General features: G+C 35.3%; 1 protein-coding gene across 15 annotated transcripts in view; it reads right to left on the bottom strand.

Moving 5' to 3' along the window:
• DLG2 (discs large MAGUK scaffold protein 2) overlaps positions 1–24,985 on the bottom strand; it is a 2,242,830-nt gene that overhangs the window by 340,834 nt on the left and 1,877,011 nt on the right. For all 15 annotated transcript variants that reach the window (XM_049780036.1, XM_049780021.1, XM_049780023.1 and 12 more), the window contains one exon: positions 8,686–8,842. In XM_049780036.1, coding sequence (XP_049635993.1) covers positions 8,686–8,842 — 157 coding nt within the window. The remainder of the gene's footprint in view (positions 1–8,685; positions 8,843–24,985) is intronic.

The following is a 24,985-nucleotide window of genomic DNA, read 5'->3' as shown; positions in this document are numbered from 1 at the left end:
AAACTTTAGTTAGCTTTTGCTCTAATGTATAATTACTTTATTAATTTTTTTGAGAATCATTTTTTATTTTATATTTTTATTCTCTATTTTAAATTTAAAACATTACATTTAATAAGAATGATTTAAAGAGCTATTGATAGTTGAGTTTAGGCATGCATTTCAATACCAATCCTACCACTAGTGTCAACTTCCCTCCATCAGTGTTGTATTATTATTATTTTTTTTTGGGTGGGGGCACAGCCAGTGTTATTCCTGGCTATGTGCTCAGAAATCCCTCACAGCTTCGTAGACCATATGGGACGCCCAGGATCGAACCAAAGGCAGTTCAAGCAAGGTTCGTCCTGGATTGGCCGCTTGCAAGGCAAACACTATCCGCCCGCAGTGTTGTATTTTTGATGTAAATCCACAGCAATTCTTTTGAACCTTAATTATTTTCTACTACATAGAAAATATATGCTAATGTACAATTAGCTGTATTACATAGATAATGCAAATACGATGTTTTCTGTATTGTTTATCAATTTCAGGCACAACTAACTCAATCCTATATGTGTCAAACAACGAGGGAGAGGAAATAAAGGAAGTTAAAAAAGTAGTTTTCTCCCTCCTACATTCTATTGTAAGTATGCAGGTATCATAATAAAAATACATTGAAAATGGGTACATTTTAGTGCCTTTTAAGTTAAACAAGATACAAACAATGAATGTCCGTGTAGCTCAGATCGAAAATGCAATTGTTGGTGAACAAACTTTCTATCGTAGATTCTGAGTATATGAAACTAAGCAATCAAGCTACCCATCAACTTAAACGAAATTAAATTGCTAAAGAACTTTACTGATTCTTCTTTTCCTTAAGGAGAACCATTGATCTGTCCATGTTCAAGAAAGAGAAACATCTATTTGAGTTTTCTCAAAACACTGTTGCTCTGAGGATTCCTAGTTAATTCTCAATGCACTGTTGCTTTAAGAAATGGGACTCTGGGGCCAGAGAGAATACAGTGAGTAAGGTACTTGTCTTGTAAATGGCCAATCCAGGTTCAAATTTTGAACATCAGATAATGATCATATAATGTATTCTGAACACTGCCATATATGATTCTTGAGCATGAATTCAGGAAAACTTACAGATGTGGCCCCAACCCAAAATGAATAATTAAATAATTTAATTCAATATGGGACTTGGAAGATTTACCCTCCCAGTCTGAGAGATCAGTTTGTGTAGTCATATCAAGAGATTTATATCTAGGAAGAAAATCTATATTGGGAGTTAATAGGCCAGAAATTCTTCCCTATATTTCTCTATTTTATCTGTTACTAGTTATTTGTTGAATCCCATCTACAATGTAAAGCAAAGAATATTAATATTTTATCACGCCTTCTTTATACTATTTTCCTCTTCTTTTATGTTTCATAACAATTCAAAATAGTCAGAAAAAGTGCATTTGATGATTTGAACCAAAATACAGCAAACATTTGAAAAAATATATAAAAGGAAACATAATAAGAAAAAACATACTCCAAAACTTTATTTTCATATTCTACTTTTCCTTTTAAATACTTAATTATACTTAAAATATTTAACAATTTAAAATATTGTGTTTAGTAGGCAATAGTACAAAAACTCAGCGGACCAGAAGCCACTTCAACAGTTGAATAAAAAATTTTTACTGCCATCTTGTGGACTTTTAGAAAATAACCTCATTTGCAATGAGTATTATTTGGAGTACTAGGTTTATTTAGAACCATATAAGATAATAATTGGGAAATTGTATGTAAAAATAACAACTATGTAAGTTTTAATTTAACAATCAATTTGGGTGGTAGTTAGCTTCTCTATGACTTTTTTTTTTTTTTAGCAAAAGTGGGCTTATAATGGTGTCAGCTGAAGTTTGCTTTGAAATGACTTGTTGGTAGAAATTAACAGAACAGAAAAAATATTCTTTTTTTTTTTTTGTGGTTTTTGGGTCACACCCGGCAGTGCTCAGGGGTTACAACTCCTGGCTCCATGCTCAGAAATTGCTCCTGGCAGGCACAGGGGACCATATGGGACGCTGGGATTCGAACCGATGACCTCTTGCATGAAAGGCAAACGCTTTACCTCCATGCTATCTCTCCAGCCCGAAAAAATATTCTTGATCAATTCATCTACATGCATATATATTGAAGTAAACTGAAAGACACACTCAAGACAAAGATTTCTGATAGTTATTATTTTCTCCTTTATACAGATAAGAAAATTAGCATTTTATGGTATTAACTTGATCACTCTCACCAAGCTGGGGAATCAGATTTGATATTTGAATTTGTCTGATTTACTCATCCTCCTTCTACTATAACATGTTGCTTTCCAAGGCTTAGTTACCATACAGCTCAGTAACTCTCTGTTTATATCTCTAACTGCATGCCTAGTTAGTTTTTGGCTGGTTTATGTTAAATTCAATTTTTGTGGTACATCTACAGCTTGTCACTTTCAAATCCTATTTATGTGTTTATACAGAGTGGATCACAACCCAAGCACACAGAGACTTGGGAGATTATATGCCTACAGAAGGCAGGGAAATTATACCCTTCCTCATTTATTATATCAATCAATCAATCTATATTTTTGTGGGTTTTTGTAGCAAGTTATTTGAAACTAAAGAAGAGTCAAACCAATTTGCAGTCACAAGGATAATCTGGATTTGACAATGGCATCTTAGGTAGATAAGGAGTAAGTACTTCTATAGGACTGAGCTCTTATGATATCTGTATTGTGGGAAATGTCAAAATGCTATCAAATTGTGGGATACACGGTGGGTATTGGAGAATTGCTTGTTTGTGTGGGACAGCCTCCTGCTTCTCCCATGATCTCATTAGAATTAGTGATTAGTATATATGCCTATTTTTTGGTGTGTGTGTGTGTGTGTGTGTGTGTAGACCTTGCAGTAGTGTGTGTGTGTGTGTGTGTGTGTGTGTGTAGACCTTGCAGTACTCAAGGCTGGCTCCTGGATCTGAATTCTAGGATCACTTCGCACAGGGCTAGGGAGACTATATGGAATACCTGTAATTGAACTGGAGTTAGCCATTTACAAAGCAACTGTCCTACCCACTGTACTATACTTTTATTAGTTGTAATTTTATTTTATTTTCCATACCCTTTTATAAAGCATATTAACCTTTCTGCCAGGGACAGGAAAGCTAGGATTCTGGCATAATATAACAAAATATAGAATTGTCATTTAAGGTAATATCCTAAAGGTGATATTTTTAGACCCTTGAAATACTGAATGCTGTAATAAGTACTTGAATTATCTTACAATAAGAATCTGGTAAACAAAGTCCTTTCTATGTATCTACAAAGATGGAGATATAAAGAAAATCTGAAAAGTAATGAAAAAAATAAACAATGAATTGTGATTAATTTTTATGCAATTTAAACCCACAAAGTAATTTCAGTAGAAAAAAAAAGTTTTCTTCAGCTCACTGGTGGTAGCATTTCATAACTAATGACCATCATCTTGAAACACGATTAATTCTATACTTAAATTTAATCAAGTAAATTTGGGATTTAGGGACATCATCTGAGTGGTGTCTTTTAGATGTTGGATGAAGAACAAACTAAAGTTGCTTGGTGAGACAAGGATCTCTTTACAGTGGTATTACTTATAATGTTCTGTCCCACATTTCATAGCAAAACACTGAAACAAATGACAAAATGGCATTTCCCTCTTTTCCTAGGCAGGAAGAATGCCCGAGGGAACAACTGCACTAGTTAGTGTGCGCGCATGTGGAATGCTCTACATTCTCTTTGATAAAGGGCCCACGGTGGTCCAATTATTAGATCAGACTTGATACAACACAGAAAGAGAATACATAAAGAGAAAAGATCACTCAAAGGTTTGTTGGTATGTTGCCGTAGACAGTGATTTCTTTATCCTTTCCTATTTTAACTGCCACAGTCTAATTCTGGTGTGAGAGGCAAATGGAAAACAAACTTCCTTGACGGGCCCAGAGCAATAGCCCAGAGGATAGAATGTTTCCCTTGCAAGCGGCCTACCCTGGTTGGATTCCTGGCATCCCATATGGTCCCCCAAGCCTGCCAGGAGTAATTTCTGAGCTAACAGTCCTGATTCATTGTCACTATGTACCTTAAATACTACTGTGAAGGATTTGATATTGACTCTTTGGTCACAATAAAAATTATTATTAAAAAAAATAGAGTAACCCTTGAGTTCCGACAGGTGTGACCCCACCTTAAAAAAAAAACAAACCCAAAACCAAAACAAACATCCTGTAAGTTGCAACAATGTGTTTAGACAGTATATCAACGCTAGATGGCGCCCATAATCTTAAAAAAGCAAAAGACTGAACTTTGCTACTTTTTAATTTTTATTTATTTATTTTTTTATTGGTGAATACAACTCTATACACATGCCAGACTTGTAGAAGAATGGTCAATTATGGAACTATGAAAATAACTACTCAAGTGTTTGGGGATGTGGTTGAAAGTTAGCCTATTCTTTTCACAAGCGTAGCTCTGGCTTTGGTCACTGACGAAAGAAATCGACACAAGCATACCTCACTATTGGTATCTCTTGCTCTATCAGGTTTAAAGCAAAATATGTTTAGGAAAAGCCACATACTTTTTGTCTTTCTCAGGAAATTTCTAATGCCCATGTGTATGTGAATTTTCCAGAAAATTTTCTGTGAAAGAAATTTGGTACCAAAGAAATCTTTCTTTCAGCAGCAACCAGAACAGACCTAGTAAAACCACTGTACAATTCTACTACATTCTTGCTGCACCCAGGTCCTGAGAAGCACATTTTGAGAAACACTCATCTAGCTCAATCCTGTCCCAGAGAAATTTAGTTCACTTTAATGAAAGGAGAATTTCCTTTGGCATGATTAGGTAACTTTAAAAAAAAATATTTAAAAAAATCAAAAAATGGGCCCGGAGAGATAGCACAGCGGCGTTTGCCTTGCAAACAGCCAATCCTGGACCAAAGGTGGTTGGTTCGAATCCCGGTGTCCCATATGGTCCCCCGTGCCTGCCAGGAGCTATTTCTGAGCAGACAGCCAGGAGTAACCCCTGAGCACCGCCGGGTGTGGCCCAAAAACCAAAAAAAAAAAAAAAATCAAAAATTGTCAATCAGAGTTGCTAGTAAAAACAAACAGCATTGGCTATTAACACCATAAATATTTTAAGTATTTGAGCTCCAAGATTATTTTTTATTACTCATTCGTCCCACTTACAGACATTAAAAGAAAAATTAAGCAGGCAGGCAACAGAAAGAGCCCAACATTGCCTGTTCCTGTGGCAATGAGTTCTGAGGCCAGAACCAACTTGTCCCAAGGCTAACAAAACCCATTTTTTTTGGACACAGGAAGGCCTGATAAGTCTGCTGCCAGCAGAGACTAGGAGAAGATTGTACCTCCTTTGAGAGAAGCAAGAGCAGGAATAAAGGTCAGACAAGCAATATCAAAGACCATCAGCAGTTCCAACTCTTCCAGATAGAGACCACCATAGAAGATCTTTTACTAAGGTAGGAAACCCCTTATGGGGCAATTTGGGAGAAACCCTTTATAAACCAACCTAAATTTAAAAAAATGTGCAAGTCCTGTCTGTGTCCATGTGTTACTGCCTAGCACATGTGTTGCCAGGACTCATGTCACCTACATCTCTCTTACTGATATGAATACTTTTATAACCTAATGCTGGGATGGGTATTAGGGCTCTCCAATCTGCATTCTCTTTTGAGGGTATTATTCTCTTTTTTATATCTCTCTCTCTCTCTCTCTCTCTCTCCTTCCACAGTACTGCAAACTGCAAATAAAAACTACCTATTTGGGGCCGGAGAGATAGCACAGCGGTGTTTGCTTTGCAAGCAGCCGACCCAGGACCTAAGGTGGTTGGTTTGAATCCCAGTGTCCCATTTGGTCCCCGGTGCCTGCCAAGGGCTATTTCTGAGCAGATAGCCAGGAGTAACCCCTGAGCACCGGGGGTGGCCCCCCCCCCCAAAAAAAAAAAAACCAAACCAAAACAAAACAAACAAAAAAACCCCAGCAAAACTCAAAACCTACCTTTTCTTTACTGCTCCTATCCTGAAATTCTTTTCAGCAAAAGAAAGGAGACAACCCCAAAGGCATAGGACTACCTTTCCTTTCCTACAAAGAGCAAAGCTCACAGCGAACTCTTACCAGTCTTAGATCTCACCAATTGTTCTTGGGGTGACAGGTGATTGAGAGAAAGTGGAAGATAATCTTCTTGATTTTACTACATTTTTCCTTCCCATTTTATATAAGTCACAAAGGACCCCCACCGGTATCTTAAATATATAATAATCTACTAAACAAAATTGAAATCAAATGTCATTTTTATATTTTAGTTTCTTCATCCTTAAAATAATGATGACATAGTCATTTTGTCTTTCAAAAAAAGTTTAACTTAGATTCAATAGTGGCCAACTCAAAAGTACATATATAGATATCAGCTCTTTTCAGATCTGTGTACCAATCAATAAGTGCAGTGTGCATACACAGTAGTTTGTTTATTCAAAAGGTGTTGGATGGAATCACTGACAATATTTGGAAGATCGTTTTTACTGGGAGAAAAACTGCAATTAATTTTGAGTAAGGAGCCTTGGCAAATTATTTAACCCTTTTAACTTTCCATTTTCCTGCAATAGTAAGGAAAATCTATACCGAGAATCTCTCTGATGGCCTCTAAAAATTATTTGTATTTCTGAGAAAGTGCTTTGACCATGTAAATGCTGATTAGTCAGTCTGAGACAGATCCTTAAGAATGTTCTAGATCGAATTTGAGCCAATTTCCCAGACTCAAGCGACATTTTAAGCATTTCTAAATTTATTTAGCACCTTTCACTTGAGTGATAGATCCTGAGAGACTGCTCTGTCCCAGGAATTGTGTTTAATGGTGGGGATACAAAATCTTGTGAAGAATTTGCTGTCAGGGTTTCTTTATGACTTAGGAGAAAAAGACAGTTGTGAAACTAAATGTAGGCAATGAATTTTAAAAATTGCCAGTAATGATTTATATACCATTTAAGTATAGCAAAAGTAAGTAGAAGTGAGGGGTAATTGAGGAAATGAGGCTCAACTCTTGGATGATAGAACAAAGTTCTGAAATGGAACTATATCATATTTCTCCCAAACCTAATGTATTTAAACAAATGGATGCTATGTGATAAGTGAGCAGAAACTTGTATGTGTGGAGTCAGAATCAGGTTGTTCAGATAGACCACTGAATATTTTATTTAATCAACAATATATGTTATTTAAGTCAACCATATGTATAACCTGACATCTGTGGAATGATAAATAAAATATATAAAGTCAATTGGAAAATTTTAGCTATAAATCATAAGCATAAAATAAAGACACACTTTTCTAACCATGCAATAAAAAACCCTCAAACTGTGCTTTTTGAATGATGAACAAAAACCTCAGTCATTAGAACTATGCTTCTTATATTGAGTTTCAATATTGCTTCCACAATTACCAAAATTTCAGTATTGAATATTCTTTATGGCTTTATATTTATAGAATATTCTATATGGCTTTAACAAGCAATTATAAAGTTTATACCAGTGGTAGTTTGATATTGTGAAAAGAAACAATCAATAACATTAAAAATAAATACACTGTGGAGCCGGAGAGGTGGTGCAGGGCATAAGGCATCTGCCTTGTGCGTGCTAGCCTAGGACAGACAGGTTCAATCCCTGTCCCATATGGTCCCCCAAACCATGGCAATTTCTGAGCTATAGCCAAGAGTATTCCCTGAGCGTCACTGGGTGTGGCCCCAAAACAAATATATATATGGAATGACATAAAAAGAAAAAAAAACAGAAAATAAATAAGATGGAAAGAAAGGAAGAAGACAGGAAAGTGAGAGGATATTACCAGCATTAAAAATCAGTGCTTGAAATTCTGTTTTTTTTTTTTGGGCCACACCCATTTGATGCTCAGGGATTACTCCTGGCTAAGTGCTCAGAAATTACCCCTTGCTTGGGGGGACTATATGGGACACCGGGGGATCAAACCACTGTCCTTCCTTGGCTAGCGTTTGCAAGGCAGACACCTACCTCTAGCGCCACCTCACCAACCCCAAAATTCTTATTCTGACTTTCTCTAGTTAGGTAAACTTTGGAAAGTTATCCTTAATATGCCTTTATAAATGTGAAACATTAAATTTAGGGGTTGACTATAAAATATACAATTTATTTCATAACTTAAAAAATTAAAATGCTTAATCAATTCTTGTTGACAAGAATTTAGGTAATGGTGCTGTGGTTACCACATACCAACTTCACCAAACTATGTATAGCATCACTTGATATATAGACTCTTAGAGACTTCTTTGTCTCTAAGTCATACTTTATAGAGGTGCTGTTTTTATAGTATATTCAAAGATTTTGAAAAATAACATTATAAAAATGGATGTCATAATTGTTAATGTTATGTTAAATGAAGGTAGTTCTAAGAAAAACAAAATGGAAATATTACCCATAATTGAGGGAAGAAAGAACCAATCATCAAGTATTTGAAGTCCACATTTATTGTAGTGGACAAATGAATCCATAACGTTTTCATCCATATTTCCTTTGTAATTAAAGTCATAATTAAAAGTGACTTTTTTTCAAATGGTGTCAGATACATGAAGGACAAAGATGAAAGCGAAATACTCACAGATAAAATCTGGTCTCCTCGTTGAAGCTCCCCACTCAGATCTGCTGGTCCGCCTGCCAGAATGAATGATACAAAAATACCTTCGCCATCTTCCCCTCCCACGATGTTGAATCCTAGGCCAGTGGAACCTTTATGCAGGACCACCTTGCGGGGTTCTCTGTAGAAGCAAGTAGAGAAGACTGTTTACAATGTGACCCTTACAAGATTGAAATTGTGTCTTACTCAAGGAGATAAGATATAAACAAGTTATTACCTGTAAAAATGGTGTCCCAAAATATGATATATTTTTATTCATCATGACATTAACCTCAGAGTAGATGTCTAAATTCCACACTGTAACAAATGCCAGTTGATAGGCAAATTCTTTCCTAATATTAAGACTTTTTTTAATAGACTTTTCTTCTATCTCCCTTGTTTAAAGTAATTGTCTTTCTATGGTATGGAGGATATCATGCTGAGTGAAGCCAGAAAAAAAGGAGCAAATACAAAATGATCTCTTTCATATGTGGGATATTAAACCACATAGTAAGGGAACAACTAGTAGATAAAGTCAATAGACTAGGTTAGGGTTATTTCATAGAACTAAGTTTACAGGAGGAAGAGGAGTACGTAGGAAAAACATTTGGGGCATTGTTGGAAGGAAGGCAGTGTATTGGTCTGGGTGTGGTGTTGGAATAATGTATGCAAGAAACAATCGTTAGCAGAATTGTAAATTATGATACCTCAATAAAATCTAGTATTTGGGGGCTAAAACATTAGGTTGTCAAATTGGGTTCAATCCCCCACATTTCATAAGGTTAGCTAAGCCCACCAGAAGTAATCACAGAAGCAAGCACAGGACCAAGGATAAGCCCTGAGCATCATTGGATGTGGCTTTAAAACTGAAATAAATAAAATGTATGACAATTTTTTAATATTTTTAATATAAATATTACTGGCATATAGCACTATATTAGTAGAAAGAACTATCAATAATTTAGTTTCAATTAATGCAATGTTTCCATATTTTATATTGTAAAGTGATAACTATATCTAGTTAATGTTCATGACTACATATAGTAACATTTTTGTTTTTAGGTGAGAATTTTTCTGCGAAATGCTGGAAATCAGACCCAGAGCCTCACACATGCAAGTCAGGGACTCTATCATTGAACCATATTTCTAATGCTTGAAAACTTTTCTTCTCTCCAAGTAACTTTCATGCAGACATAACACCATGATAATTATCTATAGTTACCATGATGAACATTGCAACCCACAACTTACTTATTTTATAGCTGGAAGTATTTGGTTTTTTTTTAAATTGCACCTACCCATTTTGGTCTCTCCACATTTGTTCTTATATTGAAAACCACACTAGTTCTCAGTAGAATAAATGTAAGCAAAAAAGACATAGAATATGGAGAATAAATTTGATAAAATAGATCAGACTATGGAAGATGTAATATGCTAGTTTGTATCTGTTAATTAATGGTAACTAGGTAGGCAGTAGGGACTCAGTGGGTGTCAATTTTGAGGTAGAAAATAAAAAGAATATTTAAATTCTTTCAAGAAAGTTGACCTGTAGGAATGCTGGAGAGGGAAGTGCAGAGGGTAGCAAGAAAATCAATTAGGATTCTGACCAAATAATCCAGGTTCAAAGAAGTGACAACATGAATAAGATAGTTGCAGTGATGATATGAAAGGGACAGCAGTAAAGTAAATGTTTGGGACAAAGTTTTTCCAAAAGGAATGCAGGCATTAGTTTGTGGAGAGGAAGAAATAACTGGCAAAAAGGAAGGGGAGTAGGATAAAGTACAGAAGAATGCATATGATTTTTTGTTTATTTTGGGCCACACCCAGTGGTGCTCAGGGGTTACTCCTGGTTCTGTGCTCAGGAATTACTCTTGATGTTTCTGGGGGACCAATGGAATTCCATGCCAGCAGCTTGCATGGCAAAACACCCTACCTACTGTACTATTAGTCCAGCCCAAAATACATATGATTTTGACAACCTCCATCCAGGTAATGGAGAAACATCCATGTAGAGATTGAAACAAGTTGGAAAAATTACAGAAATTTGGGTACATAACAAGACTATTATTCCCAAAATGGATATTTAGAATCATTAATAAAATATTAAAGATTAAATCCTGTTCCATGGGGCTGGAAAGATAGCATGGAGGTAAGGCATTTGTCTTGCAGGCAGAAGGATGGTGGTTTGAATTCCCGCATCTCACATGCTCCCCCGAGCCTGCCGGGAGCAATTTCTGAGAATAGAGCCAGGAGTAACCCCTGAGTGCTGTCAGATGTGACCCAAAAACCAAAAACCAAATAAAAAAGCAACCTCGAAAAACATGGGAAAAAATCCTGATCCATAAATTTATTGAATATTGAAGATGTTAAATAATATGGACAATATTATTAAGCATCTTGGTCAATTTTCTCTTTTTTTTTCTGCCTGGTCAGGCATACTATGTGCCAGGTACTAAAGTTCTGAGAATGAGAGAGTGAGAAAGTGAGAAAGGGAAGAGGGACAATAGGGAGGAAAAGGAGGGAGAAAGAAGAGGGGGGAGTAGAGAAGGGGAAGAGGAGAGAAGAGAAGTGGAGAGGGGAGTGAAGAGGAGAGACCGGCCAATTTTCTCTTTAAGTGCTTTAAAAACAGCATTTTGAAATCCTAGATCTGACACACTCATCTCCCAAATATCTCAGTCCTAATCTTTAAAATTGCTTTTATATTGTTTCTTCTTAATGATGAAAGAAGAGCAGAGTCATTCAATATATTTTGAAGTATGAATAATGAAAAAGCATTAAAAGACTGTGAATACATCATCATGAAGTGATGTATTATCTTCATTGAATTATGAAAGTGTGTAAACTGCACATCACAGTTTAGAATATTATTATTATTATGATACAATGTGTTTCATTAAGTCAAAGGTAATTTGACTTAGATTTTACTCTTTTATTCTATAAGTACTTTGTTAGCATTTACTAAGCCAGGGATTGTTTCAGATACTAGGAAAGTGTACAAGCAAAATGAACATCATTCTTTACTAATAAGTTAATGGGGGTAGAATACTGATGAGTGATATAAGCTATGTTTGTTGTAGAAAGATAATCATCTCTGTATATATTTTATTTTTTTTATTAAATTTCTTTAAAGAAAATGCATCACATAGTTGACCTAACTGATCATAATACATTTGTTTCAAGATGACCAAAAGCAAATTTAAAAAAAAAATAGAAAATTTTCCTGCATGTCTTTCCTACTACAATGGGCTGCTAGATCTAAGGGCAGCTGGGTCTTTTTCACAATGAATGGCAACACTTTTTTCCATCCCTGCAAGAGTTTCTTCTTGGTGCCTCAAAAGTGCAAAAATGAGATTTGAGCAAAATGTTATAAGCCAGAGTTATTGTTTATATTGGATGTATTTCAGAACTGTCTGTAACTTAAATATGAGTGGCTTTGTATGAACTTTTGTATTATAATTGCATTAAATTAATAATAAAAATAGAAAATTAGAAACATTAAAATGTGGATGAAAAAGGAAAGAAGAAAAAGTTCAGTATAAGTATATTTTTGAAAATTATTGAATCATGAATGAACATATTAAAACACTAGCAGACGGTTTAGTAAGCTCTTTTTTTTTTTTTTTTTTTAAGATAAGAGTTAATTTGAGGAGTGACACATCACAAAGTTTTTGTCCCTTCTCTTTTGTTCCAGCTGGTTTACTTCGTGATGTTTCGAGTAGAGCGGCTCACTAGTGGAGGTGGCACGCTTGGGCGTCCTGACTATTACTGATCTGACTGGACAGGGCTCTTTTCAAAAACTTTGTGATGTGTCACTCTTCAAATTAGGGTGTCAAGTAAAAAATAGGTGCCTTCTCATGCCAATTTCTTTGTCTCAGTTTTTTGGGGTTTCTGTTCAATGCAAGTGTGGATGTACTCCGGAGATATCTTGGTGGCAGCAGTCATTCTTCTCGAGGTTCTGAACTAACCTGCACCACCAAAGCAAGCAATAGCTTCTTTTCTGTAGGTATTGGGAACTGTACACTGTTTAGTGGTTCCATTCTGTTAGCAAGTAACACCTCAGGTTCAGTTGGGTAGAGCACACGGTAGGAGATAAATCAGACCCTCAAGATTGCCCACGGAGGGCAACTGGCTAATTTGCTAATCCAGCTACTATTACCAAAGGTTGGAAGATGGTTTACTGTTGTCAAGTGTTTAACTCTGCCCTAATCTGCCAACCACATTGCACACTCAGGCACGCCCCCCAGAATGTGGGGAGTCTCCAAAAGCATGACACACATTGGAAATGATAGGTAATGTTTTTAGGAGTTGAGATCTTAGATTCTCTCAGTTGACAGTGCCTTCTCTCCTTGAGCTCACCAGCCAGCCCTAGCCATGCCTTCTTCAGTGTACTGTGATGCCAGGTGTGCTGGCCTTTCTGTCTGTAGCTGCTGGCTCCTCTGACCCGAGGGTCAGCATACACAATGCACAGTGTTTCCCGAAATCACTCCCAAGCTCTTGAATTAACTGTAACTGCAATTCAAAGGGCGCTCGTGGTGCTAATGAGTCATTGAAACAGTCCCTTTGTTCACTCTCATTCCTCTAGCATTTGTAAAATGTTGTTCTTCTAACTCTTCCGAGAAGACCGATCTTTTTTTTTTTTTTACATGGATTAGAGGTTTGAGTTTGGAGTCTCTGATCTCCAACTTCCTTATGTGGAAGGCGTAGACAATCATTGTAACCTATGGATTTCTGATGTTTCTGCACAAGTGTCTCATGGAAATGCATATAGCTCTGTATTAAACGTGTATGTGCTCTGAAATAAATGTTTGCAAATGAAACAAAAAAAAGATAAGAGTTAAAGAAATACAGTAAAAACAGCGTGAGAGTGGCAGTTGTTTGCATAGGTCCAGCAAAATATGGGGGAAACAGAAAGATAAAGCTTTGACCTAAATACAAGATCTTACCCCTGAAATTTTCTGGCATAAGACCAACTCTGGGCTCCAGGCATACAAGATTCTTTGTGGTCCCAGTAAAATTTTTTCACACAATTGATATTGTTGGTGTGAGATATTTGTAGTTAGAGATCCTGGTTTCTGTGCATATTCTACATCGAAGTCAGCATCCTCTAGTTTTACCTCACCATTACAAGGAAGTGCAGAAAGCCCTGCCCTAAAAGCAGGCCGTTGCTGTTGATAAGTTGTCTGGGTGTTAAAAGAACCCTCTTTGGAGTAGGTCGATGCCAAGCCAGTGGTAGGGTCATCCCTGGTAGAGGTTTGCTTCCTGTTGATGTTATAGATAACTGTGATTGTGGTAGATGATATCCATGGTTCAGGGGTAATGGACAATGCCCGTTCTTCTGAGGCCTAAGCCAAGTCATTACGACAATGTTCAGGGTGTAAGGCCCCACTGCATTACAAAATTTGTGTGTTCCTATCTTTATTAGATAAGAACTTGTTTGCAGATGTAATATTTTCCCATTTTAATGTGCCTATGCAAAAAAGGAGCAATGCCACAAGGTATTATTGGTGCATATGGGGGCTGAAGGAACAAGTCCAACAATCACCATAACTTGGTTCTAACATGAACTCTAAACAGAGAAAGTTTTCTACCAGAATTCCTTATTGAACAGATCTCTCTCTCTGTCTCTCTGTCTCTTTGTCTCTGTCTCTGTCTCTGTCTCTCTCTCTTTCTCTCTCTCTCACACACACACACACACACAACAAAACAAAACAAAACAAAACAAAACCCAAACCAATGGGGGAAATTGTCACTATATAAAAGGATATTCAATAAGAGTTATACCTGTTAAGGGAATACATCTAAGATATTTAAAGGAGGATAATCATCTCTGTAGAGTAAAAGGAAAAGTAGAGCATTTAAGAGAGCTAGATTTTCGAAAAGGCCTACTGATGACCTTTAACAGAAGACTAAAGGGGTGATAAAATTAGAATGTGAATAAAAGAAGAGACTTCCAACGGGCAGAAACAACCCTGCAAAAACCATAGTATGGGAGGAAGCCAGGTAATTTTAAGAAAAAGCTGAGATTAGAGTAACTTAAGTAAGTAAATGTGAAAAAATAATGCTAAAATATAAAGAAGTCAGTGGATTAGTTGTCTATCAATTTGTATCACCACAATCTCCATATCACCATGAAATTTATAATTTGAAACAATGTTCATTGTTATTGCACAGCTCTATAGATTAATCTGAGTGGCTCAAGCATTGGCTGTTTGCCTTTAATAATATCATGAGACAGAAAGAAAAGTTTCAGCAGACTGAGTTTTATTGAAAAAACACATTTCTTCTTTTGCCACTCACTGAATTTTAAGTAAAATTAATTTTGTTACAGAGAATGTGAAGTCAGAGTTAGTTTTTGATTAGGGTATCTCTCAGCTGTAATAATTCATTTTGTTCCATTTCTATTCTCTTCTGAGGCTTCCCATTTTCCCAATTTATTTCAAGTGCATTTGTGATTGTACATTGAAGCATGATAGAAACATTAAAATCTTTGCTAGATAGTTCTATCTGTGCCATCTCAGTGTTGGTACCTGTTGATTGCACTTTCTCATTCAATTTTAAATTTTCCTTTTTCAGTAAGAGGAGAGGAATTTTTCTTTTATTTTTTTTCTTTTGGTTTTTGGGTCACACCTGGTGATGCTCAGGGATTACTCCTGGCTCTGTGCTCAGAAATTGCTCTTGGCTCAGGGGACAACAGGGACACCTGGGATCAAACCATGGTCTGTCCTAGGTCAGCCACGTGCAAGGCAAACACCCTACCACTGTGCCACCGGTCTGGCCCCGAGGAGAGGAATTTTTATTGTATACTGAACACTTGGAGTGTTATGAAACAGTGGTCACATCATATCATTTTTATTTGGGGGAATAGTTTAGCTTAGGTGTGATTTAAAAATCAAACTAAGATGAACATTCAACTTCTTATCTGGTCCCAGTGGTTCTAGGAAGAATAAAATGTGGGTAACAACTAGCATTTCACTTATTCTTCCTCACTATCACCAGGACAAATAATAGCAATAGGGGAGAGACTAGCATTAACTAACCCTCCTGCTTTGCCTTCATGATTCTGGGTGAGGAAATTTAACCTTTCCCATTGACACTAACTCCACTCTCAAGGGCACTTGCACTATTTCACCACATTGAACTAATTTGGGTAAATATTCTCTTTGACAGGGGTTCTAACAGTATTAGAAAGGGAAGAGGAGAAAGAAATTAGCAATATCCATTCCAACTTGCAATTCCTTAGTGAAGGTGCAAGTTCAAACCACATTGAAAAGTGGAGTGTTGACTATTTCTAGTTACTGTGTATTTTCTCTTTGCTACTATTTGGAGGAAGAAAGAACTTTAGCTCCTAGTTATTTCACTGACTCAAGTCCAGTAGAGGAGTAAATAAATGACCATTGCATTACCAACTCACCTGACTACCCCTGGTTGGATCCAGAAGTATAGCTATCTGCACAAACAATTGGTACTTCAGGGTGAAGGGATAACTTTTTTTTATTAACAATAATGTATTAACAATAATGTTTCCTACTTTACTCTTTCTCCAGTTTTTTTTTCTTTTCTCTTTTTGGGCAATGGTGGGGGGGGCAATTTTTCCTGAGATATCATTATCTTTACTTGTTGATTATTCCAGGATATAGACTTCTGCCATACCCAGGATATAAAGAAAGCAGAAAAAAATTAAGACTATCACTATGGTGTCTTCCTTATTATTTGACACAGTTTGCCTTCCATTTTCCAACTTTGATTATTCCTGGTATTTTTTTTTTTTTGCTACTATTGTCTAAATATACTCTTAAAAAAAAAGAGGTGGTTCAAATAAAATGAGATGCTTACTGAAATGAGATCAATGGCAAAGATTTTCAACAAAGATAATGTGTGGGAGAAAATTTGAGGAAAATCCAAAATGCTAAAATTACTTTGGAAGAAAGGAAAAAATGCAAAAACGAAAGCTTTACAGAGAAAATCTGGTACTGTATTAGAAAAATAGGAAAGAACATGTTTCACTTGGAAGTTAGCTTTAGATTACATGTTAAATACAAAAAAAATACTGAAGAAAGAATATAGCTTCAAACAATCAGTGCAAATATCTCTCCTTATTACTTATCTGTGTAAACAATCTGGAGGCATTTTCATAGCAACTTATTGCTTTCTATTTACAAAAAGATAAATGGGGCGTGTTTTTGTTGATTTGACTTTAACACCATCTCAAACTAGCTCACCAATTTTTAAGCAAACATTTTGGGTATGTTTTTAGCTTGTAGTAGAATTTTATTATAGTGTATGATAGTGCTTATTTGAATAAATAATTAAATAAATTATTTAATAAATAATTAGTAATGACAGAGCAAAATGTATAAAATGGCATCTTATTAAACTGACTTTAACATGCTACAAATTATTATACTAACAAATGTTCCATTTATATGTATGTTTTATATGTATGTTTTAAGTAACCATTTATAGATATTTTTTCTGTTAGTGGAAACATTTTAGATACAAAATTATGGGATGTACAGTTACAAATTATTGATTCTTCTTTGATAAATTAACTTGTCTAAACTAGTTGAAATTAGATGCACATCAGAAAGCTAGTAAATATGAGAACTAATTTCTTTTGTTTAGTTTGAAACAATTCTTTTTTGTTGTTGTTTGTTTGTTTGTTTGGGTCACACCCGGCAGTGCTCAGGGGTTACTCCTGGCTCAGAAATCGCCCCTGGCAGGCATGGGGGACCATATAGGATGCCAGGATTCGAACCACCGTCCTTCTGCATGAAAGGTAAACGCCTTACCTCCATGCTATCTCTCTGGCTCGAAACAATTCTTAAGTTCAGTTTTTTACAGCAAAACTGAAAGGGGACTTAGAAAGTTTCTAAGTTCCTCTCTCCACACTATTCACCACTGTAGTAATACTCTTTTTATTGTGGTACTTGAAGCAACATTAATATGTCATTATTTCCTAAGGTCTGTAATCTTAGTGATCACTTCTACTTTTTGTACTTTCTGTGAATGGGGACAAATATATATAGGCATATACATATTATTATATATGCTACAGACTAGTTACACTGACTTAAATATATCCTGTGCTCTACCTAATCATAAAAAATCTTGGCAACCACTGATCTTTATTTATTTATTTACGGTATTTATTTTGGTTTTTGGGTCACACCTGGCGACGCTCAGGGGTTATTCCTGGCTCTACGCTCAGAAATTGCTCCTGGCAGGCTCAGGGGACCATTTGGGATGCCAGGATTCAAACGAGCCTTACCTCCATGCTATCTCTCCGGCCCCAATCTTTTTTTTTCTTTTAAATTTTTGTTGTTTTTAATAAAATTTTGTTTTCTTTCAGAATGCATTATATGAAATCATTTACTATGAAATCTCTGCAGTTAGGATCATTTCATTTAATGATATACATTTAAAGTTTCTCCATATCTTTTCTTGGCTTGATTGGTTATGTCTGGTGAGTATTAAATAGTGTTCTATTATTTGTTATTATTATTTGTTATGCACATCTTGGTTCCTTCCAAGATTTTGTATTTTTGAATAAAATTACTATAAATATCCATATGTAGGCATTGTTTCTATGCTTGCATGTTTTTATATTTGTATGTTTGATTTGATTTTGGGACCACACTTGGCTATTCAGAAAATACTGAGTTCTCAGAGATCACGAATGATACCACTTCTGGTGGTACTTTGGGAAAAATATACTGTACTGAATATCTAATTAAGCTGTCTTCCTAAAAGACAATCAACTACTTTGCGCAATTACCAAGGAGTGTAAATGCTGTCTCATATGTCTTTTTTTTTTTTTTTTTTTTTGGCCACACCCGGTAACGCTCAGGGGTTACTCCTGGCTATGCGCTCAGAAGTTGCTCCTGGCTTGGGGGACCATATGGGAGGCAGGGGATAGAACCGCGGTCCGTCCAAGGCTAGCGCAGGCAAGGCAGGCACTTTACCTCTAGTGCCACCGCCCGGCCCCTGTCTCATATGTCTTATGATAAGAGTACACATTTAGATTTATAGAGATAGTGAAACAAAATTCTAATTTTTGATTCAGAGATCACGATCTTCTGGATGTTGTCCTGATATTTTTCTTACAAGCTCCCTACTGTTGTTTGAGTTAATACATCACTCAGTATTTGTTTTTCTTTTTAATCATAATGTTCTTTACACTGGGCTGGTTAATAGAATGATCATCTTGAGAACATATGCTTTTTTCCTCAATATCTGGAACATAATAAGTACTCTAGGTACTAATTTTAGTTTTTGATTTAGGTGGGCGTTGTTGAGTCATACCCGTCAGAGCTCACGTTTACTTCTGACTCTGTGCTCAGGGTACTGAGGATACCTGGTACTCGAGATCAAATTGGGGTTTGCAGGGCTGGAGCGATAGTGTAGTGGTAGGGCATTTGTCTTGCACGCGGCTGACGCAGGACGGACCTCAGTTTGATCCCTGGCATAATTTATAGTCCCCCAAGCCAGAAGCGATTTCTGAGCACATAGCCAGGAGTAATCCCTGAGCATCACTGGGTGTGGATCCCCAAACAACAGCAAAAAAAAAAAAAATTGGGTTTGCCTATATAATCACCTTAGCCGTTGAACTATTTATCTAATTTTAGTTTTCATATTAGATTTTCTTTTTCTTTTTCTTTGTCACACTTAACAGTGTTCAGGGATTACTCCTGGATGTGATGAGGGATTACCCCTGGACCTTGTATAAGGGACCAATCCTGATATGTTTAGAGGACCATATGGGGTTCCAGGGATTGAGCCAGGTGAGATGTGCAAGACTATTGCCACTGTACTATTTATTTGCCAGTTATTTAGATTTAAAGTATGAACTCTATATAAAATAGAAATTTATTATTTATAAAAGTATTTTCTAAAACATCTTTCTACTTTAAACTGTATTTTTTAAATCAAGCATGTGGGAATAGCCAAATGTAAAGAGACATGGATTGAAGCCTGGGAACTCTTCAAGGACTAAGCAAGAAACACATACAAACATATTCAAAGTAGCTAAGAATAAAGAACAACCAGTTATTCAGATATTTTGTCTTTTATTGTCACCTGGATGTAACATGCTACATTCATCTATGCTGTTTTTATTTTAATCTTATGTAAAATGGTATTTTAATTATAAAACCTTTGGATGCTGAACAACTGGCAAAATGCCAGGTTGACTTGTCCCAGCTTTTCAGTGCAGCAGCAGCATAATTTTGTTTAACTGGAGTGTAAGATAATGCTTTAAGCCAGCTGGGACATTTTCAGGAGATGGGCGTAGGATAGAAGGTGTTATTTTTCTTTTTAACCAGATGGCTTGAGAGTGTTTAGGATTCAAAAGGGGAAGCAATTACTTAAATCTGAAGACTTTATCATGACCATATATACACAGGATAATTTATAAATTTTGTTTTTAAATTTGTACAATATGGGATCAGAGTGGTAACACTGCGGTAGGGCGTTTGCCTTGCATACGGCTGACCCATGATGAACGCGGATTTGATCCCCCGGCATCTAATATGGTCACTGAGCCAGGAACTATATAAGAGTGCAGAGCTAGAGTAACTCCTGAGTGCCACCAGGTGTGGCCCAAAACTGCCCCCCTAAATTGTACAATATGTATTTGATTTATGTTAATATATCACATGTATATATTACATATAAATTTAATATTATAAAACTTTAATAATCCCTTTATTTGGATAATAATTACTAATAATATATTATACATAAATAATCATATTATATAATAACATGTATTTATTATTTGGAGTTACTCGTGAAAGATGATGAAAGGAGGTTTTAGAGTATATCTCACAGTGTATTCCATGCAGAGGCTAATGGTTACCAAATTCAATACAATTTAATTGTTTTAAGATTAGCAGGGCGGGGCCCAGAGAGATAGCACAGTGGCGTTTGCCTTGCAAGCAGCCTATCCAGAACCAAAGGTGGTTGGTTCGAATCCCGGTGTCCCATATGGTCCCCCGTGCCTGCCAGGAGCTATTTCTGAGCAGACAGCCAGGATAACCCCTGAGCACCACCGGGTGTGACCCAAAAACCAAAAAAAAAAAAAAAAAAAAAAAGATTATCAGGGCAAAGACTCAGAGGTAAGCTAATGTCCAAATGTATAAAAATTGCATTAATGGGGCCAAAGCGATAGCACAGTGGCAAGGCGTTTGCCTTGCAGGCAGCCGACACAGGACAGATCCCGTTTCGAATCCCGGCATCCCATATGGTCCCCTGAGATTGCAGAAGTGACTTCTGAGTGCACAGTTAGAAATAACCCTTGAGCACTGTTGGGTGTGACCCAAACAAACAAACAAATCCTCCAATACTTTGAATTTCCCATGCTTCTCCAACACTTAATTTTATAGATTCCTTTGTAACAGAGAAGATTGCTGCATTCTCATTATCTTGGTCTTCTGTAATATTAAGGACAAATATATGATTTGAAGAATAAAGGTATTTAATCTAAGGTATTTATCTAAGGTATTTGATTAGGGGATGTGTGAATGTGAACTTAGCTATACCTTATGAACAGAATACATAAAACTGATTGTTGGGAGGTTAAATGGAGTATATCTCCCTGGAGACAAAACTTGGAAGAAGACAGAAGAAAATTTTGAAATTGTATCTCTAGTATTGAGAAGTGGAAGTGCTCTCTACATCAATGTCCAAGTTACTGATATGAATGTACAGCTTGGTGGGGGCAACCCACAACTCAGATTCATTTGGCACCAAACTTAATGACAAAAATCATGAAAGTCATCTGACTGGTTGATTTCCCCGAGTCCAAGCCCACCAAGCACATAATCATTAAAATAGTTTTTCATAGCACATCTATCTAATGGAAATGAGTGTACTAATTAACATATTATTAGATCTTGAATTATTAATAGCCTATCAATATTCCCAATTATTATTTTGTAATCTGTTTGTGATACATGTTGACAGAAATTGAGTTTCAGAGCATGTAAATGGAAAAAATTTGTAACATAATAATCCAGTAAAATACTATTACTTTTCGAGGTTATACTAAAATAGTTAATTTTTCTGAATTATCTCTTTTTTCTCTATAATTTATTTGTACAATGTTTTTTATAATTTTTATAATAGTTTAAGCATATGCCTACAATGGTATTTAAGTATATGAATATAAATAAAACATAAATAACAGCATTTAATATATGAAGTCACTGCACACCATAACCAAAGTGACTAGGATTTTCCACTACTGTCCTGCTACATATGGAAAATGTTAAGTGAAAGGTTATCTTCCAAATATTAGAATCCAACAGTATGGGAAGAAGTAGTTAAGTGTGAAATGGAGACATAAAGCAAAATTACTGCTTCCCCAAATAAACTTTCAACCACAGAAGGTTTCAAACCCTCTGGTTGACTATCCTTGATGACTAATCTTCAAATCTTTTAACTTCTAAGAATAGGTATGTCTCAAATTTAGACAATTAATTAATTCAATCAATTAATAAAGATAAGCCAAGACATATTAAATTCCTGGCCATTATATATGTTTAAATAAAAAGACACTGGTTTTGTAGAATTGCAACTAGAAAATAACAATTTTTCTGTTATTGCAGAAAAATAAAACTTCTAAATTTTAAGTAGGCAATAATTAGTAAGTAATCTGACATCAGGATAATAGCATACAGATCTTAAAGCACATACTAAATATACTAAATATTTTATGCTTAGAGTTGTGCTAAATAGATAGTGGTATGTCTATGGTATGTCTATGATACTTCTATAATTGGTGAAAAATTGGTGAAAAAGACTGATATGGTAGATATGGTTAAATAACGTTTCTATCTGTGAACAATAATATAAATTTAGTTTCAACACAAGAATAAATTGAAGTAATAATTTAAGTACTAGAATCACACAAAGATTGAATAGTACATGTTAATTCACTTTTTTCCCTCAGGAATTATATATATGGAAAATTAGTAGACACATAAAATAATATGGCACCAATACAAGACCATATATATCAAGCACCAAATGAGTTTTATGAGTAATAGAGAAATTGCCAATTAAATACTAAAAGAGGGGCCAGAGCGATAGTGCATCGGTAGGGCATTTGCTTTGTGCATGGATGGCCCAGGATGGACCTTGATTCGATCCCTGGCATCCCATATGTTCCCCCAAGCCAGGAGAGATTTCTGAGTGCATAGCTAGGATTAATCCCTGAGCATCACTGGATATGTCCCAAAAGCAAACAAACCAAAGAAAGAAAAAAAAGAGATTAAGATGTAGAGAAGTTAGAATATAAACTAGATTTTGGTGACAGAGAGACATTAGTTTATTAGCAAGGAAAGTCCATAGTTTTGTAGTAGATGGCATGGACTCAAAACTAAGCAAGAGGCAAACATATGCAAGATATATTTGCGGAAAAGGGTATTAGATATACTATATTATATCAAAGGAAACCAGACAGCTGAAGAATATTGGGAAGGAACATGGATGCCATACTAAGAAATTCTGACTTTGTACTTGGATAGTATGAAGACAGGATATTTATTTCTGTACAAGGAGATTCAGTGAATAACTTATGCTTTCAAATCTATGCCATGTTATGCTGCTTTTACAAACTCATAAGTATCCCAGAAGGAGACTAAATAAACATTTTAAATAGCTCTAAATTAGACACTCCTGATGCAAACTGAGAACCTGTGGTTGAGACATACAATCTTGTATTTAATTGTCAACATCTAGTTTGCATATTTTATATAACTCTCCTTTATCTTTTCTTCTGGAGGAAATTTTAGAACTAAACTTACTTCTGAAATTTTTGTATAATATCCTTGGTAAAGGAAATAAAATACTTAAGTGATTTCTTCACACAAATGATTGATTAGTATTAATATAATCTTGATTAGTTTTATTTAGAACTATGAGTTTTTGTTTATTCACATGCCAAAATATTAATCATATATCATGTCATTTTGCTTTTGTCTCACTTCTCAAAGAACAAATAGGAAACAGCAGAATATTGCCTTCATATATGCTCTTACCATAATTATTTTCTAATAATCTTCTCTTTGAAGTAAATAAATTAGCTTCATGATTTCTTTATTTTATAACATTTTAGATGAAAAATTTCTCATTAAGTGACAGTATATATATAAATTTTATAATTAAGGACAAATGCTTCTGTTCCATGGTTTATTTTGAAATTTTAAAGAATGGTAATTTTCAAAATTAATTTTAACAATCTCATTAAATAAAGTTATATTATTATATAGTTATTTTATAACTATAATACTTTTATAATTGGTGAAATATTAAGAAAAATAGAAAAAAACTTGTATAAGTAAAACTAATAATTGATAATAGAATTAGCATGGAAGTCCAACTAATTCTAAATACTCTTTTGAAAGTCAAAGCACATCTTGCACTTTTTAAAACTGTCTTTAGAGCTGGAGTTCTACAGCACTATGAAATGCCTGTTAATTACTAAATGTCTATACTCTGCAATTAGTGTGATATGAGGAGAATGACTTGGATTAATTAAGCTAAAAAATCTTTGGATTCAAGTATTATCGGTTTTCCTTTAGTTGTTTAACTTAATTCACATTATTGAAGAAAAAGATACTGAAATCTATTTTGTAATAATTATCAAAACTTTGATATTTTAGATAAAAATCTTTTGAGTGAGTTTTGTTATCAGATGATGGAGGACCTAGTGATTAAGGCATCTCAGAATTTTTAAGATTCTTTGCAACCATAGCACTGTTGACATCTGTTTAACAAAAACCAGAAGTTGGAGTTTCCTAGTTCTAAAATCATAAATTTATTTTATTATTGAATATATTTGAGTAGCAATCTTTAATTTATTTTCTATTACCTATATGAGAGAGACCAAAAGGAGCTTGCCACAAAGAGCAGAGAGTGCAATTAGAGTAGAGCAAGGTCTACTATGGAAGTGCTATATGGAATTGATCACTCTGAACAAGAACTGGGTGGTAAAAGGCCATAAAGAGACATGCTAAACATCCCTTCTGTATACAGTTTAAATGGTACTGTCTTACCACTCCATCCAAAGTCATCCCAACTCTATTATTTTATAGCATAACACCTTGTATATCTTTGTCATGATGTTTATCTTACAATGAAATAATTTTCCTGGTTTTGTTGCCTATGTTCTAGAGACTTAGCATATAATCAATCTCCACTACAGTAGCTGTGTTTCTAGAAGAATGCCTGTACAAATAAACAATAGTTCTAAAACTTGTTGAAAAATATGAATGAACAGTAG

Source organism: Suncus etruscus, chromosome 9 (genome assembly GCF_024139225.1).
Source record: "Suncus etruscus isolate mSunEtr1 chromosome 9, mSunEtr1.pri.cur, whole genome shotgun sequence".
Taxonomy (NCBI): Eukaryota; Metazoa; Chordata; class Mammalia; order Eulipotyphla; family Soricidae; genus Suncus; species Suncus etruscus.
This window is presented reverse-complemented; position numbering and strand designations above follow the sequence as displayed.